Here is a 17,151-nt window from a genome sequence, read left to right as displayed (position 1 = left end):
CACCGCGCCTCGGAGGCAAAGGGCGCGCCATGCCGGCCAATGCGCAAGCCGAGCGTCAGATTCGCCTCTCGAGGCGCAGCAGGAACCCAAGGAGGAAATGAAACTGCCCGCTGGCGTCTTTCCCAAATCAGGGGCGCCCGCGGACCCGTCTCTTTCGGCTCGCGCTGAGAGCGAAGCAGCAGGAGAGCATGGGGGTCAGCCAGTCCCTGGGGTTGCCTCGGGGGAAGGGAGCCTTCCCGGTGGGCTGCACGGATGTCATGGTGGGGCAGACGCCCAAGGTACAGTGATTTGCTGGGGCGGGGGGGGGGGGGCAGAAGGGAGGCTGGCCCAGCCTGTCAGCTTGGAGGGTCAACGAAGAAGGGAGCAGGGCTCCGCCGACCTGCTTCTTGTGGCATTTTTTTTTCTATTCTCCCTACTTGAAAATAGGTGGGGGTCTTGGCGGGCCACATAATGGGTCCGTCCCCCCGCCTGTGGTAGCCATTGTAATGCACTGCTAGCTTGCTGTGTGATTTTTTTATTGCTTTGCTGCGTTCCTTACATTGTATTTTATTGCGTTACAAGTTGAGTACAGAACTCTAGGATTTTGATCGCCAGTGTCCTTCACAGGCGCTAAGCTCAGGGGCGGCTGGTGGTTTACAGACCACAGCTTGGGAACCTCCAGTTATGTCACACCAATTATTTCCCATTCCTTCCCCCTTCAAAAAAAAGGCTGGTTGGAGAGAGAGCATATTCTAACACAGCAGTTGTATGAATTGGGCAATTAGTGGTTTTGTATCTTGCCTTTATTATTTTTATTTGTTTATTAGATTGTTATTTTTCTCACCCTCCACCATGACGTCCCATGGCAGGTTACAATTCTTAATTAAACATATTTTAAAATCAGTTCCAACAATTTTCAGGGCAGAGAAAATAGGGTGGGTTTTTTTTAAAAAAAATGTGTATATCACATTTCTAGCCCACCTTTTCTCTGAGGAACTTAAGGTGGCATCCCCCACAAAAACCCTGTGTGGTAGGTTAGGCCGAGAGGCAGTGACAGGCCCAAGGTCACCTATTGAGCTTCCTAGCCTAGTATGGATGACCACATAATAAAGGAAGCAGCCTTGCCTCTGTGGGGAGGGGGATTCCACAACTTAGGGGCTGCCCCAGGGAAGGTAGTTTCCCGGCCACCCCGGCTACCCTTTGCACTTCAGGTGGTGGTGAAACTATCCAGAGGGTGCCCTCTGCTGGTATCGTTGGTATCCCTGTGATGTTTTGTTTTGGTGACTCACTGTCACCAGCAAAGCCAGCCAAGGTTCTTTCGGGCTGGGGGAGACAGGGTTGGGCACAGAGGGAAAATCAATCATCTGGATGTCAGGACCAACTTGCAGGAAACAAACACAGCCTGCTCTACTCCTGTGCCTTCAACATATTATTTTTATTAATTGAACATATGACAAGGAGAACATGCCTGATCTATGCCTTCTGAAGTAAGCAGGGGTGGGGAATCGCAGGTCCAGGGGTGCAAATGCAGCCCTCCCAGCCTCTCGCTTTGACCCTTGGCATTCTCCACAAGCCACACCCCCTCACTGGCCTTGCGTCACTCCCTGAGGTGACAGGAAAGTGTCCTCTGAACCCTGATACTGTAGTGCCTCTTGCTTACTTGGATAGCTGAGAGGAAGAGGTTTGTGTGTTGTATGTTGAAACAAGCCTACTGTTCTGTGCAAAATACCCATATACCTGGCACATTTTTACCTCTGGAGTCATCCTCCACTGTCATGTGGCCCCCAGAGGGCTGCCTAGGGTGGAATGTGGCCCTCAGGCTGAGAAGGTTTCCTCCCCCTTTTGTACTGACTGAATTACATTAGGGCATAGGATGGGAACTGGGAGGCTGTGCCCAAAGCTTCACAGAAAAGGTGGGATTAGGAGAACAGGCTTTTTAATTTTCAAAATTAACTTTTTAAAAGAAAACAAAATGTATGTGGTTGCAGATAGCTAGATTTCCCCTTGTCCTACGCACCCCCAACCCATGAAGGCACACACCTGATAGTTGTTGTTTTTTTTTACAATAGCGCCCTGACACCCCTCCCATGCTTTCCGCAATACAAATGTTAATGCTACCTACAAATATGAATTAAATAAAAAATAATCATGAGATGGTTATCTGTTGCTTCGCAGAAACGTTAATAAATTTTAACTTGTTATACTCATCAAATGTATCCAGACTCTGAAGAGAAGCAGCTGAGATTATTGGTCCCATATAAATGCAGCAATGCTGGTATTCTGTTGGGCTCTTCCGATTTTGCTATGTAATCAATGAAGTCAGGCCAAATTTGTCCTTTTTGATTTGTCCCCTAAATAATCACACTTTAGTGATCAACTTCTCTGAAACTTGCTAAAAACATACCTTTTTATACCACGCCTCTATAGAAAAGCCCTCCACATATTTCCAGTATCTAGAGATGAATAGATTTGCAGCCATCAAAACAAATCCAAGTACAGTTTTAACTTTTCCCATCTTTGTTCTGGTTGCCCCCAGATACTTCCCAGTGCCAGTGAGGGCTCTGGTAACAAGTCCTGTGCTGTTACTTGGATTGATTTCAGTAAGCGCAAAGGAGACAACCGTACCTCATTCCTACGGACTTTAATGAAGAAAAAGGTGGTGGTGGGATAAAGTGTGGAGTCCTCCTTCTCCAGGCGCTTGAGTTTACACTACAATCTCTTTTCTCTTCCTCAGGGCCTCTTCTTCCGCTTATTTTACCCCTGCATCCAGCAGGATGGGGCAGAACAGCCCTTTTGGATCCCTCGCTATGAGTACTACTATGGAATCTCTGACTACCTGAACATGAACAGGAAGTGGTGTGCCCCACTGCTTAGCGTGACTTTCGGTAAGGGGTTTGCTGGCTGCCAGCATCTTGGTGCAGTAGTGCTGCTTTTGTGCCCTTCTTCTACCTGTAACCCTTAAGATCTTGAAATTTGCTCATACCAGCGGTACCATCAGGGCAGGACTTTGGGACAGAAGCTTGGGGCTCTGCTCAGCAGAATGAACTGGGATTCCCCCGCCTCCCAAATGCAGCAGTTGCTGGCTTGCTACAATTTGAAGTAACATCACATCTGCACCATATGTTTAAAGTACTTAGAATCCTGGGAACTTTAGTTTTCTATGGGTGCCAGGAATTGTAGGGGTAAACTACAGTTCCCATGATTTTTTTGGGGGGAGTAGTCATGTGCTTTAAATATATAGTGCAGTAAAAGCATCTATTGGAAGAGAGACATAAGATCAGTCAATCCAGTGTCTTAAATTTACTTAACTTGTGCCACCATTACAAGCAAGAACTATGTCCGGTAGATGCCACTAACCTGCTACGTGCACCTTGCAGGGAATGCAAAAGGGTTGTGCCTTTTGTATCTGAAACAATTCTGAACTTCAAGAAACCACTAAGAAAAGATGAGAGAGTGAAAGGTTTTCTTGGGTAGCGTAGCATAATTGGGATAGTGAAGCACTGACCACTTGCTGCATAACAAGGCCTTGGAACATTCATATATGACCATTGATTTCCACAGGTTCGTGCAAGATCCCTGTGAGCTGGGATGCTCCTTTTAAACCATGTTCCCACAAGTATCCGTTGATCATATTCTCCCACGGATTAGGAGCCTTTCGGTAAGTTTTTTCTGCTTACATTTCCTTCATCTTTGCAAGACCTCCTGCGGACTGATAAAATGGACAGTGCAAATGATAAAGTGAATGATGATATGTGGCTTGTCTGGTACAGTATACGTAAATCCACCACTAATGCAGTGTTGCATTGCATCAATGACATGTTGCGAGATACACCTCCAGAAAAACACACCCAAGTCTAGAAGGGCCTTTAGGCTGGAACGGCTGCTACTAGGTGACTGTAGAAGGAGAGGAGGCCCAATGGAGCTGGCCTTTCAGCAAAGGACAGTAATGCTGGGGAAAACAATGGATTGTGACCAAGAGGTCACTGCGTTAGCCTGTTGCAATCTACAGTGGTACCTCGGGTTACAGACGCTTCAGGTTACAGACTCTGCTAACCCAGAAATAGTACCTTGGGTTAAGAACTTTGCTTCAGGATGAGAACAGAAATCGTGCGCTGGCAGCAGCGGGAGGCCCCATTAGCTGAAGTGGTACCTCAGGTTAAGAACAGTTTCAGATTAAGAACGGACCTCCGAAACGAATTAAGTTCTTAACCCGAAGTACCACTGTACCTGGCATTTCTTTGGCACTTCAGAGTATCCAATGTGCGTCACAATCTTTAGCATTCCTGGAGTTCTTAAAACAGGCAGTGTTCGTTGTCTGAGTGGCACTTTTGGGCACAATCATCTGGAACAAGAGCAGTCCTCTAGCTGCTTATAGGGCACTAAAACTGCCAACAGGTTTGGATCTATTTCAAGAGGGATTGGAAAGATGCCTTAGGTGTGAAAAACCCGCTCTCTGCCGTCCAGTCTTCCCACAAATCCTTGTGAGCTCGTTAGAAAGCACCAAGGGATAAATATCGACTAGAACGGCTTAGTTCACATGAGCCCAGACACATCTTGGATTAGACTTTGGGTGAATGGTTGTTGCTTTTTAAAGTGCATTTAGTGTTAGCTGTGATCTTGTGTTTAATTCCCCTCCCAAACTGACACCCCGTTTACACTACCATTATAAACAGGATTTCTATGTAGGAAGCTGCAAGGAACCATAGAAGTCGCATTTTTCTTTGGAGGGAGACTGAGCAACAGCGAGGCTACTACAACCGGTTTCATACCATACACTGCAATAACATTTTAAACACTCGTGACTTTTCCCAAAGAATTCTGGGAGTTGTAGTTTGTTAAAGGTGCTGGGGGTTGTTAGGAGACACCTATTCCCCTCACAGAGCTACAATTCCCAGAGGTACATGGGAAAAAGGATTGATTTTGTTAAACCACACTGTGAATTGTACCTCTATGAGGGGAATAGGCGTCTTCTAACAACTTTCAGCACCCATAACAAACTACACTTCCCAGGATTATTTTATGGATGCTATGACTGTTTAAAGTGGTGTCATCAGGCTTTAAATGTACAGTGTAAAGGTGGTCTGAAGGAGCATGGAGGGGGGGGTGCCAGGTTTTAGTGTTCTGCACTTAGGGCTGCATGCGATTCAATATTTTGTAGATGATTTCAGGTGACCCAAAGCTTACTGAGGGGTGTAGAATGCGAATTTCTGATCTGGGTCATCATCACACCTTTGAATGTTTTGCCAGCAAAGCAGTTATGTTCAGAGAAATGTATTGTGCATCTTGAAGAGGACAGTCTCCTGAACAGAGAGAGATAGCATACAGGTAGATTAATTTTTATTTTGAGGTTCAGGAGCAGACACACTTTGATCTGTAGCCCAGGTATTGGGACCTATGGTCCCCTGGATGCTACTGAACTACAACTCCCATCATCCCTTGCCATTGGCCACGCTTACTGGATCTGGGAGGAGTTGTAGTTCAACAATAACTGAAGGATCAAAAGTTCCCACACACTTCCTGTGGCATTCTATATGTTGCTGAACTACAGTTCCCATCATCCTTGGCCATTGGCCATGCTCAATGGGGCTGATGGGAGTGGTAGTCCAACAAGATTTTGAGGGCACTAGCTATGTAGTAGATTACTAGAAACAGATGCATCCAACATATTTTAATAAGTAATTTTAGTTTATACAGTTGTACCTTAGTTCTCGAACAAAATGCGTTCAGGGAGTCTGTTCAACTTCTGGAACTGTTCGAAAACCAAGACGTGGCTTCCAGTTGGCTGCAGGAACATCCTGCATCCAATCAGAAGCTGCACTGGACATTTGGCTTCCGAAAATCATTCGAAAACTGGAACACTCACTTCCGGTTTTTGATCGTTCGGGAGCCGAAATGTACGAGTTCCAAGGCAACCAAGGTATGACTGAATCTTGCATTTTATTCGTATTTTACATTTATTCATATTTTCACCATTTAAAAAAAACACTTTGTTTTTAACTTCAATCTCTACTGAGACTTTTAATGCATATTATATAGGTTTTATTTACAATTAAGCAGTACAAAATTTCCATTAAACGAAACAAAAATCCAGAGGAATTACAGGGGTTTTCCACTATTTGTAACGTTATCTTCTCTGTTTCAATTTCCAGAACTGTGTACTCTGCCATCTGTGTTGAAATGGCTTCGCGTGGTTTTGTGGTGATGGCGCTTGAGCACAGGTGAGAGGTGGAATCCCTTTAGAACAGGAAGACATCCCATTGTTTGTGTGCTTTGGTATGACTCTGATATTTGACTCTGATATGCTGCAGTTGCCCACCTCACTCACGTGTGCATTTGCTGGATTCATCCACGGTTTGTAAGCATCTGTTCCCACAATTCCAGCAGTATGAAAAGGATGTTGGTATCTAAAAGAGCAAAAGGAGAGTGTGTGAAATAATCCTGTGGGACTAAAATACATTCCTACAATCTTGGTTCCAATTGGGACTCTGGAAAATTTGAGGTGCTGAACTGGACCCGTCTTCTTTGCCTGACTGCCTGTACTTGGTTTGTTTTTTCCCAGAGACCATTCTGCCTCTGCCACTTACTTTTGCAAGTTGGATCCTGAAACTCCAGACTTCCCTGAGGCTCAGATACGGGAAGAATGGCTCTCATATCAAGGGGTGCCGAAAGGTCAGAAGGAGTTTCGCTTCCGAAACCCACAGGTATGCTCTGATTTAAACACACACACACACACACAAACATTTGTTTTGTTCTTAGTCAACTCCTCTATGGTGCAAAGAAGAATAAATATTTGAAATATACTTGGAGTTGAGTGTGAATTTCATTCTCTTTATTCAGCTCGTAGCAGGAATGAATGAAACTTTCCCCAAAACGTCTAGCTATATATACATTATTTACACAATGGGCCCCGCATGATTGGCTAATTCCGGGCTACTCCTGTAGGTCAGTCAGGTTGCGGATTTACCTCCTCCAGAAGCCTGATTGGCTGCTCCTTCAGGCCAATCAGTTTGCTGATTCAGTTCATCCAGGAGCCTGATTGGCTGCTCCTGCAGGCCAATCAGGTCGCTGATTCACTTCCACCTGGAACTAGATCGTGTGGCTCCTGCAGACCAATCAGACCGCTGCATTCTGGATCCTATTGTTCTAGGATTCAGCTCAGTACATAACAATATTAAAATCTTAATATCCCTTGGCAGACTTCCCTGCTAGCAACCAGTCCAAAAAGGTTTTGTAGTACTTCTTTTTTTAAAAAAAAAAAAAAAAGTTTGAGCACCTCTCTGTGTGCCCTTGCAGCTTGAACTTGGCACAAAGATAGTGTTTTTCAAAGCAGGGGTGGCACCCTCCAGATGTTACTGGACTCTAAATCCCATCATGCCTGAACATTGGCCATGTTGTCTGATGGAAGTTGGACAACATCAGGAGAGGTACATGCTCCTCACCGTTGGCTGAACTTGGATCACAAAGAGATGAGTGTTTTCAAGGTATTATCAGCTGCTGTGATCAAAGTCATTTAAGGTAGTTTACCACTCCTTCATGCCCGTGCCCAAAAATCCAAGAAAGGTTAACAGAACATTGATCTATATCTTGAGTCTACTCTGTCAGTAGGGGAAGTTAAAACGTGGGCTGTCAGAGGCAAGGCCTTCACAGTGGTGGCCCCAAGGGTGTGGAAGGTTCTTCCCACCCTTGCAGGTTTCAGGGTTGCCTGAAGAAAAGGGTGGTTAGACTTGTCATCTTTTGAAAATTGTTTAAAATATGACCCTGCATAAATAAATAATAAAAACCCCATAGTAGAATTTTTGTGGCTGACATTTGGTTCTTTGTCAGGGACATTTGACATGTCTCTGGGTGCTCTTCTCTCTTCTCTCTGCTTTTTGTTTTTTATTTTCATTTCCAATTTTGCATTGCAAAATTTGGAGGAGTTCAGATCTCAAAGGATGGCTGCATTTCAGTTTGTGTATTGTTTCAGAAAGTGTGAATTTGATCCCTGATCCCTGCTCCAGACTAATCACAAACTGTAAGCAAGGTTTGCCCTATGGTTTACAAATTGTGATTTGTTAGTAAGAGTTAAGCAACAAGCCTGGATGGCAGGCTTTCGACTCCTATTCTGTTTTCACACAAGCACTTTTAAATAGGGCTTAACCTCATTAAAGCTAGCTAACGAACAAGAGGATTAACCATAGACCTTCTTGTTCTTGCAGCTTCATCAAAGAGCAAACGAATGCATACGAGGACTTAAGTTGATCCGGAGCATCGATAGCGGCAAGGATGTCGTCAACCTCTTGCGCACAGATTTTGATCTGTCTGTGCTGAAGGTAAAATACATTGCGCTTGTCCAATCTGTCATGTGATGTGAGGCAACCATATACCTTACTTAATGGCTTGCCAGACAGCAAACAGCGCTTAATTCTAAATAACTGCTGCTACTAATTTCTGTGCCACAGCTGAAGTTTGTGTTCACAGCTGCTTAAGGTACGTCGCCATTGTTCCCATTTTACAGATGGGAGGACTGAGGCTGGTTGCTCTGTATTCATGGCAGAGAAGATATTTGAATCTAGGTCCCCATAAGTAGCTCTCAAGCTTGAGGAAATCTTTTCTATGTCAGCTTTGTGTGCTAAGAAACCAGTGTGTATTGCTGGGGATTCTGGGAGCTGCTATTCTTTCTCCCTAGTGGCATCCCAGTGGTAGAATGCTCTCCCTCAAGAGACCTGCCTGGTATCTACATCAATGTCATTTCAGTGCTAGATTAAGAACTTTAATTTTTTTTTCCATAATCTTTTAAATCTAACCTGTTATCTCTTGCACTTCTCTCTGTGGGGGGGTGGGGGTGGGGGGGCACGCTTTTAATGGATCTCTGAACTAGAGGCAGTTGTACCAATTCACCTTGCTTCAGAAGTCAATACAAGGCGTACCACTGCAGGATAAGAAAACATAGTAGCAGCAGGCAGGAAGGAGATGCTGGAAGCTGAGTCAGACCATTGCTCCATCTAGCTCAATATAGTTGACACTGACTGGCAGCATCTCTCCCGCATTTCAGGCAGGGGACGTTTCCTGCCTGGAGTTGACAGGGATTGAATCTGAGACCTGAAGAACACACCACAGATGCTCTGCCACTGAGCTGAGCTACGTCCCTTCCCTGTGGCTGGGGCAGCAATCCTTGATGTGAAAACAGGAAGGGTGCAAGCATGTTCTTTTATGAGTACCTATGTGCACCTGTAAAACTACTGTGGGCTAGTCCATTAGGGCAGAGGGGACACTGTCCCAACAACCTCTGTCTACCTCCAGCCAGTCGTCCCCCCCCCCACCTGACCTTTTAAATTCCACCTGGGGGTGTCCTCGGCTATCAACTTCCTCCTCCGTAGCCTCAGTGTTGTCCTTGTAGAACTCAGCAGGGAGGAGGAAGGGAAGACAATGAGAATTACTTTGCTCTGGCTCTACATTCCGTTGGCTTCCCTGCCTTCTGCCCTCCCAGTCCCAATAGGCAGCAGCCACCACTGTGTAAAACATTGCGGGGTATACATGGAGATGATTTACGCAAGCAACCTTGGGCTGCTTCTGTTAACAGCCTGGCCTCGCTCGCACCCACCTCCCATCTGTCTTCCTCCTCCTGAGGCCTCCCTGTGATTGTATCCTTTGGTCACCAGGGGGAGCCAGACCCTGTTTTGCTTTTCTCAAAAGGTACATCTTGGCCACGTGGGAGCAGAATCAGCAGAAAGAAACAAAAGAAAGGCTCTCCAAAGCATTTTGTTGCTGCCTCTTCTTTTTTTGTTTCTCTTGAAAAAGCGAAATCCTTCTGTGTCCTCTCCTAGTCCCTTCTTGCTTTCCTCCTCCTGATATTTAGCAAGCCTCATTCACGTTACCAGCCCTGCAGAAGCTGTTGCATCACGTACCCTGCTTCCTGCAAGACCTGCCAGCAGTGGCTTCTGCAGAAAGCCACCAAGGAACCTTATGAGGCAGGGGGGTGGAACCTTCTTTGGCTGCACAGGCCAGATCCTTATCAGGAGTGGCCGCATGGAACATATTTGGCAGGGGGGCAGGGCCACCACCTGTCAGTCATCTGGCGCTGCAATGACATCAGGCAATATGGTGCTTTGAAGTCCCAGGGTCAGGACTTCAAAGCACTTTGCAGGCAGCAAGGTTCTACTAAAACAGAGGAGGGAGAACTTCATTTCAGCAGGGGTTTCAATGCAAGCCCCTTCATGATCAGAAAGGGGTTCATACTGAATCCTGCTAAACTGACCAACCAAACTCATCTAGAGGCGGGGCCTTTTCTGGTGGGGACCCCCCCCCCCCCGGGAATGCCTCCTTTTGCTGGTTGGTGGAAGCCCTGGCTTTCAAAAAACCTTTTAGGTAATTGTGACACTTTTGTTAGCTCAGTTCTGCGTTTTGATTCATTAAACAGGTTGGACAGTGCTAACGATTAAAACCTTGGGGCTTTTTAGGGATTGCTTGTACTATTTGAGTCAAAAGAGATGGTGTCGTATTTTTAAACCAATTCAGGCAACAATCGATTCAGGAGATCCTACAGTTCATTGAACATACAATCTCCCCATACCTTGTAGCCACGATTCTCTTAGCATTCCTTGGTGATAGTTTGTTGAAGAATAAAATCTCTGGGGAGTGGCTTCAACTTTCAGAGGATTCCTTCCCTTCCCTTCCATTCCAGGACAACGTGGATTTGTCCAAAGTCTCCGTCATGGGCCACTCTTTTGGAGGAACGACGGCTGTGCTGGCTCTTGTTAAAGAAGCCCAGTTTAAGTGAGTATGCTCTATTTTTTTTCCTATTTTTTAAAATATATTTATTTGCTTTTACAGAAAAAAGAGAAATATCACAACCACAAAAATAAAGAAAAACAAAAACAATCACAAATACACACACACATCAAAAAGAAAAAAATTAAAAATAAAAACTCCAATTTTTAAATTCATGTTTACATAGCTTCCTTTCTTGACTTCCTCACGCCTCCCTTTTTTGTGTTCCTCTTTAACCAGTCAGATACAGCAATTCCTTACCCTCTTTAGAAACTCATTTCTAATTATTAAAATCAATTCTATTATGTCTCCGATCTTTCCTCCTTATGTTTAAACACCTTTAACATATTATTTACTTTTGACATAATATAACTTTAGTCTTACACCCTTTTTCTATTACATTTTTGCATACTTCTTAACACTGTATCGCTAATGCCATATTTTATTTTATTTTATATCCAACATCATTTTAGCATTCATAAACTTTGTAAGTGAGTATGCTCTAGAGGCTGCCTGGGAGACTTTGGGGCAGCCTATTTTTAAAAACTTCAGAGCGGTAGCTGGGGACGTCCTTCTAGTAACATGCTGCCTGGTGGGAATCCAAGGCCTTGGTTACCTGGTTTTATCTCCCCCTGCAGGTGTGCTGTTGCCCTCGATGCCTGGATGTTCCCTTTGGAGAACTCTGTCTACCCGAAAGTGACCAAGCCGGTGCTTTTTGTCAATACTGAGTCCTTCCAGACTGCGGAGAGCGTGGCCAAAATGAAAAAGATCAGTGCTGTGAGCAAGGAAACCAAGGTTATAACCATCCTGTAAGTCTGAAGGTCTGGACTTGCTCAACTGGTGTGATCAGAGCTTTGTCATAATACAGCTCTACACAGGGAGTAAATGATTGCAGGTTTGCAATCTGAAGCAGCTGTGACGCATAGAGGAAGCAAGGAGGGGGAATGAGACAGACAGGGGAGGGTTGAGATGATAAGCAGAAAAAGAGATGAAAACCAGTTTGCAAAAGCACAAGGAAAGGATAATAAAACATAAAAGAGGAGTGCGGAGTCCCAAAAGAACCAAGATAGGATCAGCCATCAGAAATGACATGCCGCCTTGATTCATACTTAAACTGTTCAGTTCTTTATTATTGCAGTCACAGATCAGCCACTAAATTACAATCAAACACATGCAATTAGCAATTTACGAGTCAGCAGACTATGAAAAATTAACAGCCCAGCCCAAAATCTAAGACGTGTGTGTGTGTGTGTGTGGTTCACTGGTATGCTTAGGATGGATTACTGAGTAAGAAGATCCGGTTCCTAGTCATGCATTCTGATGCACAGAATTTTGCCATTTTGGTAGTAATTTCATTAGGGGTGTCTTGACAGGAAGAGGAGAGAGGTGTAAAAATTATCAGCTCTTCCTGAGAAATTAATTTGAATGGGTGTAATATATAAGGAGCAAACGTCTTTATAGTATGAACAGTATAATTATGCACGCTCAGCCATTTTGATGCCCAATTGACAAGGGCAGACACACTGGTTGCACATTTACCAGTATGGCAAGTGCTAAATGGTTAAAGCAGGTCTAAGTGAAAGCTCTGCTATAATATTTGGGAATTTCTAGAGCGTAAAGGTAATCGGCTAGAATGAAGCTTTTGCTGCAGTTTCCAGCTGCTGGTACACTCAACAAACTTAAGCTGTGCAAAGTTCATTTGGGATTTGGAGGTCAAATTCGTAGGAAACTATTTTTTAACCAGCAGTTAAATAAACGTGGCATTTTCCCTTTAAAGAAGGGGCCTGTGGATCAGACCTAAGGCTGGGGGAGAAGTTTGATTCAGTTGTGTTTAAAGGCAAATGTACCTAATCTGCACTTTCCGAAGTGGCCTCATCCTTCGAAATGGGCACTTCTCTGAATTTTGTGCTGCAGTTTTCCTGCCAACTGTTGTGTGCAAAAATGCATATACTAGGGCAGTGTGTGCATACAGATGCATATGTTCATGAAAAGAGCATTGTCAAAGTGCTTGTGTCCACTTCTCAGGGGTACAGTCCACCAGAGTCAGACTGATTTCACCTTCCTTGTGGGGAACCTCGTGAACAAAGTCTTCAGAACCAGAGGCACCATCGACCCCTACCAGGGCCTTGACATCACCAGCCAGGCCTCTCTTGCCTTCCTGCAGAAACACCTCCGTAAGTCAATGTGGTGGTGGTGTTTATTGACTGTGTCGTTAGAGGAAGGTGGTGGTTGTTCCAGCAAGCTGGGAGGGTTTTAAAGAATTGCCATTTCCTCTGGGTACTAATGGATCCAGTGGTATTCTTCCTTTTAATGCTTGTAGCGGAGCCTTGCCAGCAGTTACATCATGTGCAATAATCATCTTCCTAGGCTAATCCCCATTTCTTTTCGTCCTTCCCTAGAGCTGAAAGAAGATTTTGATCGGTGGGATAGTCTTCTGGAAGGCGTTGGTGATTCTGTAGTTCCGGACAGCCCTTTGCAGAAGTCCAGCCTCTAGACCTGGGGGAACGAACTTAATCTCTCTCAAGTGCTTTTGGCCAGTCTCTGTTTTCCCCAGCTTATGAAGCTGGGAGGAGCATGTTCTAAAAATCAGTCACTGTCCAGACACAGCACCTGCTATCAACTTCATGGTGGGTTTCTTCTTGCTGCTGAAACAAGAGTTCCCTAAACATGCTCCCGATCCCTCTAAGACTACAGAGAGGTGATCAGAAATGCTTCCATATTTTGGGCTGATCTGTCTGTTCCTCTGTGATTGTTTGGAGGAATAGAAATAAGGGTTGTCACTTTGGGGACCCATCCTTGAGGAAGTTCTCTTGCACAAAGTCTAGCAGAAATGAAAGGGAGCTCGACCACAACATAGCACGTTTGGGTTGAATTCCACCTTTGACGGCATCCTTTGCCATACAAAATTAGCAGAGTGCTTTTTTTGGAGTTGTGAAACATTTCTGAACAAGACAAAAAATGTCAGCCAAATAGTGGCATTAAGTGAATGAAGGGTTGGGCCTAGTGGTCTCCAGCTCACCATAGAAACTAGAATGAAGATTATTCCAGGTTGGAGAAGTTCAGTGCTGTGTAGAAGCATCTCTCTCTCAATGCTTTCTTTATATATACCAGTTATTTCACAGATGTTCTCAGAACTATCATCATCTTTCAGACTGATTCCTCTTGGTGCCTCTGTAGGCTTTTCTTTTTTTTTAATTGTACCCAAACAGTAATGCAATCTCTTTGGGGCATAGTGAATCTCTCTATACAGTTACAATAGGCCAAATTTAGCAAAGACGGTGTAGGGAAGCAATTGTGACTTTGATTTCTACAAAATGGAGATCCTGGTCCTTAAATATGTCTTGAAATAATATCTTCTGGCCCTCACAACTCCTTTAATCATGGAGAAGTGGGCATTAGCCGTAGTTATACATCTGTGTGAGACAGAAACTCCTCTTCAGCTGGCCTGCAGGCTAAGAAAAGAACTTCTAGGGATGCCTTGTACCAAGAATGCACCTGGGGGCATCTGAGCCCCAAAAGTATTAATGCAGCTTAGCAGGAAGGCCTTAATTAATATAAGCCAAGGCTGCACCCCAGAACCCTTGAGTTCAATAGCAAGGCTCGAACCTGCAACACATGAAGTACTTGCCAGATTGCTTCGGAGCACTTTTGAAGCAGCACTCTTGCATATCCTGTATGCACTTTAATTTTGGTCTTAATGGGGAAAGTAGCTAAGAGTGCCACCTTTGAGTCTTGCTGATGAATGTGAGTGTCAGGTATATCTAACCCTGTCTGGTACAAGGTATTACCCTCCACATATGGTGGATCTTCCCGAATGCTTGAATGACCCTCCTGTGTTTACTGTATGCCCAAGACAGCAAAAACCAGGACCTAGTTTACCTCCACTGTGTTGCCTTCTCCAGCCCTGGTGCAATTTCAGAAAGTGCACAGCCCTAATGTCCCTCTTGTGTCCGTCAAAAGTGCCTGCGTTGATTTTTGTTTGTTTGAACTCTGTTAAATTGGAAACTTGAGCTTCATAACATGTTTATATACAATTCATTTTGCTTGGACTCTTTATTTTTACAAGGAGGGAGGAGACAGTGGGATCACAGGACAGAGCAAAGGACCCTTCTCAATAGCCACTCAGGTTATCTGGTTAGGGGGAGAGTTAGGCAAATCTGTCAATTTCAGTTTCCATCCATTTTTTAATTTTTCCAATCTTCAGTTATCCACATTTCCACACCAGTTTGCAATTTTTTGTCTCAAAAGTGCTCGTTAAAGTTCATCAGCATTTTATTATGCATTTCTTCTAATGTACATATTTTTCTATGCAATTTTGCCTAATATACACATTTTTGCAAAGCAGTTTTCCCCAGAATAATGCACTTTTGTATTTTATATCCACTAATATATGCATTGTTATGCACATTTTCCCATAGTGGATGCGTTTTTGTACACATCACTTGGCTGGAGAAAGACATTGCAAAATTTGGAAAGTACAAACATTGGAGTGTGGCTGTGTTTCAGTTTGCATATCATTTTGGATCACCGAAACCGCAGGCTGATTTTCTGGAGGAGAGAACCATTTTGTACACAGCAGTTGCCCAGTTTCACACATGAACTGAGTCGTCCTTTCAAAGCCTTTGGTGCTTAACCCAACCTGTAGATAAATGTCGAAAGGAAATTGTGTGCTAGTGGATTGACATCCTGGATCTGAAGACAAAATTACTTTTCCACACAGCAGTGGTGACAGAACTCAGAATGTGATCCAAATTATTCTTTGCTGAATAAAGGGGGCTGTTTGATCATAACAGGGATCCGATCTCCAGCAACGAGAATGGTCCACTTTTGGCTGGGTGCAGCAAAGTGTTGCTGTGACATCTGTGGCTCTGCATGGTGGTTGCTGTGAGCCTCTGTTGGTGATGAAAAGGCGAACACAGAGAACACAGGTTGCTGCTGCCTCCCTCTTAAGAATGATCAAGCAGCTTATGCAACACGGGCTGAAGAATCAACTTTCCCACAGTCATGTCCAGCCTCTTTGCATAGCCAGTTAGCACAGGATGCTTGAAATCGAAGCCTTCCGGTGCCCTTTGGCTCTTGCAGTTTCTCAGAGGACAGTGGTGCCCCCTCCATGCACTGCTGCTCCCCCCGCCCCACTTCCTCCACCAGCACTGCCCTAGCTAGGCAATGTAGACGCTGTCTTTCCAACCCCACACACAGATGCCCTGCTTGCTTGTTTGCTCTCCCCCCCCCCCCCAGGCTTAGCAGGCAGTGATGGGGAAGAAGCAGGTTCCTTCATCTTTCCTCCCCCAAAACAGTTTTTCAGTGTGGAGGTTGGGGGAAGGGTTTTTGAAAAACAAAGAAGGAGGAATGTTGTGCTGGCTGGTACTTTGGAGCACTTCCTTGCCACACAATGATGTCTTGTTCATTTGTTGCCACGTTGCCCCTATCATCAGCCTGGCATGCATTTGGAGGCCCCCGGGCTGTGAGGGCCCTAGACTTGGGCCCTGGCCTTAATAACTCTCATAAAAACATTGAAGCTGGCTCACAGCATATGTGTAAAGCATGTTTAGTGCACATTTAAAGCACCATGACTTTCCCCAGTGAATCCTAGGAGCTGTAGTTTGGTAAGGGTGCTGGGAATTGTAGCTCAGGGAGGGAGGAAACTGCAGTTGGGGAAGAAACCAAGTGCTTAAAATGTAAGGTGTAAACCACAGTGCCAATCACACATACAAAAGAGCTGGATCTGGATGATCTGTTGGCAATATAAGGCCACACTCAGGACATGTATGTGTTGCCAGCTTAAAGCACAAAGAGGCTGCCCCCTGCTGCATTTCTAAAGCCAGTGTGGTGTAGTGGTTAGAGTGTTGGACTGGGACCTGGGAGACCAGGGATCAAATTCCCATTTGGCCATGAAGCTCCCAGGATGAGCTTGGGCCAGTCACTGCCTCTCAGCCTAACATACCTTGCAAGGTTGTTGTTGGGTTAAATGAGGAGGGAGAGAACCATGTACACTACCTTGAGGAAAAGGGATAGAAATGTAATAAAACAAATGAAATAATTTGTTTCCCCATATCTGCACCCTCCAACTCTTATTCAATGAGGCCATCATCTGTGCATGTGCTGTCATCTGTGCATGTGCAACAGCCACCTAAAATGTACACAGCTCAGCATAAGCGCAGCTTAACATTTTCAAATTGGACGGAAGCTGGTTTGAGGGAAGGCCATCATTCAGCAGCATTTCTCAAGAAACTGGGTACTTGGCTTCAGATCCCAGCAGTGGGGATGCACTGGAGCCTGAGTAAGCAGTAATGTGCTGACAGCCTCATTCTTTCTGTGGAAGAGTCGCTAAAGAGGAGCAATATTCATCAGACTGCTGTGGCACACCAGGAAGGATCTTGGTTTGGGTCAGTCCACGCCCGCCTCCTGTTTTCCATCTCCTGT

The 17,151-nt window shown here is 44.9% G+C and overlaps 1 protein-coding gene across 1 annotated transcript; it reads left to right on the top strand.

Moving 5' to 3' along the window:
* Positions 1-14,766, top strand: PAFAH2 (platelet activating factor acetylhydrolase 2). Its single transcript, XM_081870489.1, has 10 exons — positions 1-278; positions 2,714-2,864; positions 3,541-3,637; positions 6,129-6,197; positions 6,539-6,680; positions 8,178-8,291; positions 10,643-10,734; positions 11,367-11,537; positions 12,754-12,902; positions 13,128-14,766. The coding sequence occupies exons 1-10, from the start codon at positions 189-191 to the stop codon at positions 13,220-13,222; spliced, it is 1,170 nt and encodes a 389-aa protein (XP_081726615.1). The 5' UTR covers positions 1-188; the 3' UTR covers positions 13,223-14,766.
* Positions 14,767-17,151: the final 2,385 nt, after the last annotated feature.

This window comes from Podarcis erhardii, assembly GCF_964252035.2.
Source record: "Podarcis erhardii genome assembly, chromosome: 7".
Lineage (NCBI taxonomy): Eukaryota > Metazoa > Chordata > Lepidosauria > Squamata > Lacertidae > Podarcis > Podarcis erhardii.
The sequence above is the reverse complement of the archived record's forward strand: the minus strand, read 5'-3'. Positions and strand labels throughout refer to the sequence as shown.

Coding starts and splice junctions, on each gene's coding strand:
- PAFAH2 (XM_081870489.1), top strand. CDS start 189: ATGGGGGTCAGCCAGTCCCTGGGGTTGCCTCGGGGGAAGGGAGCCTTC. Junction 279..2,713: donor TGGTGGGGCAGACGCCCAAG/GTACAGTGATTT, acceptor TCTCTTCCTCAG/GGCCTCTTCTTCCGCTTATT. Junction 8,292..10,642: donor TTGATCTGTCTGTGCTGAAG/GTAAAATACATT, acceptor CTTCCATTCCAG/GACAACGTGGATTTGTCCAA.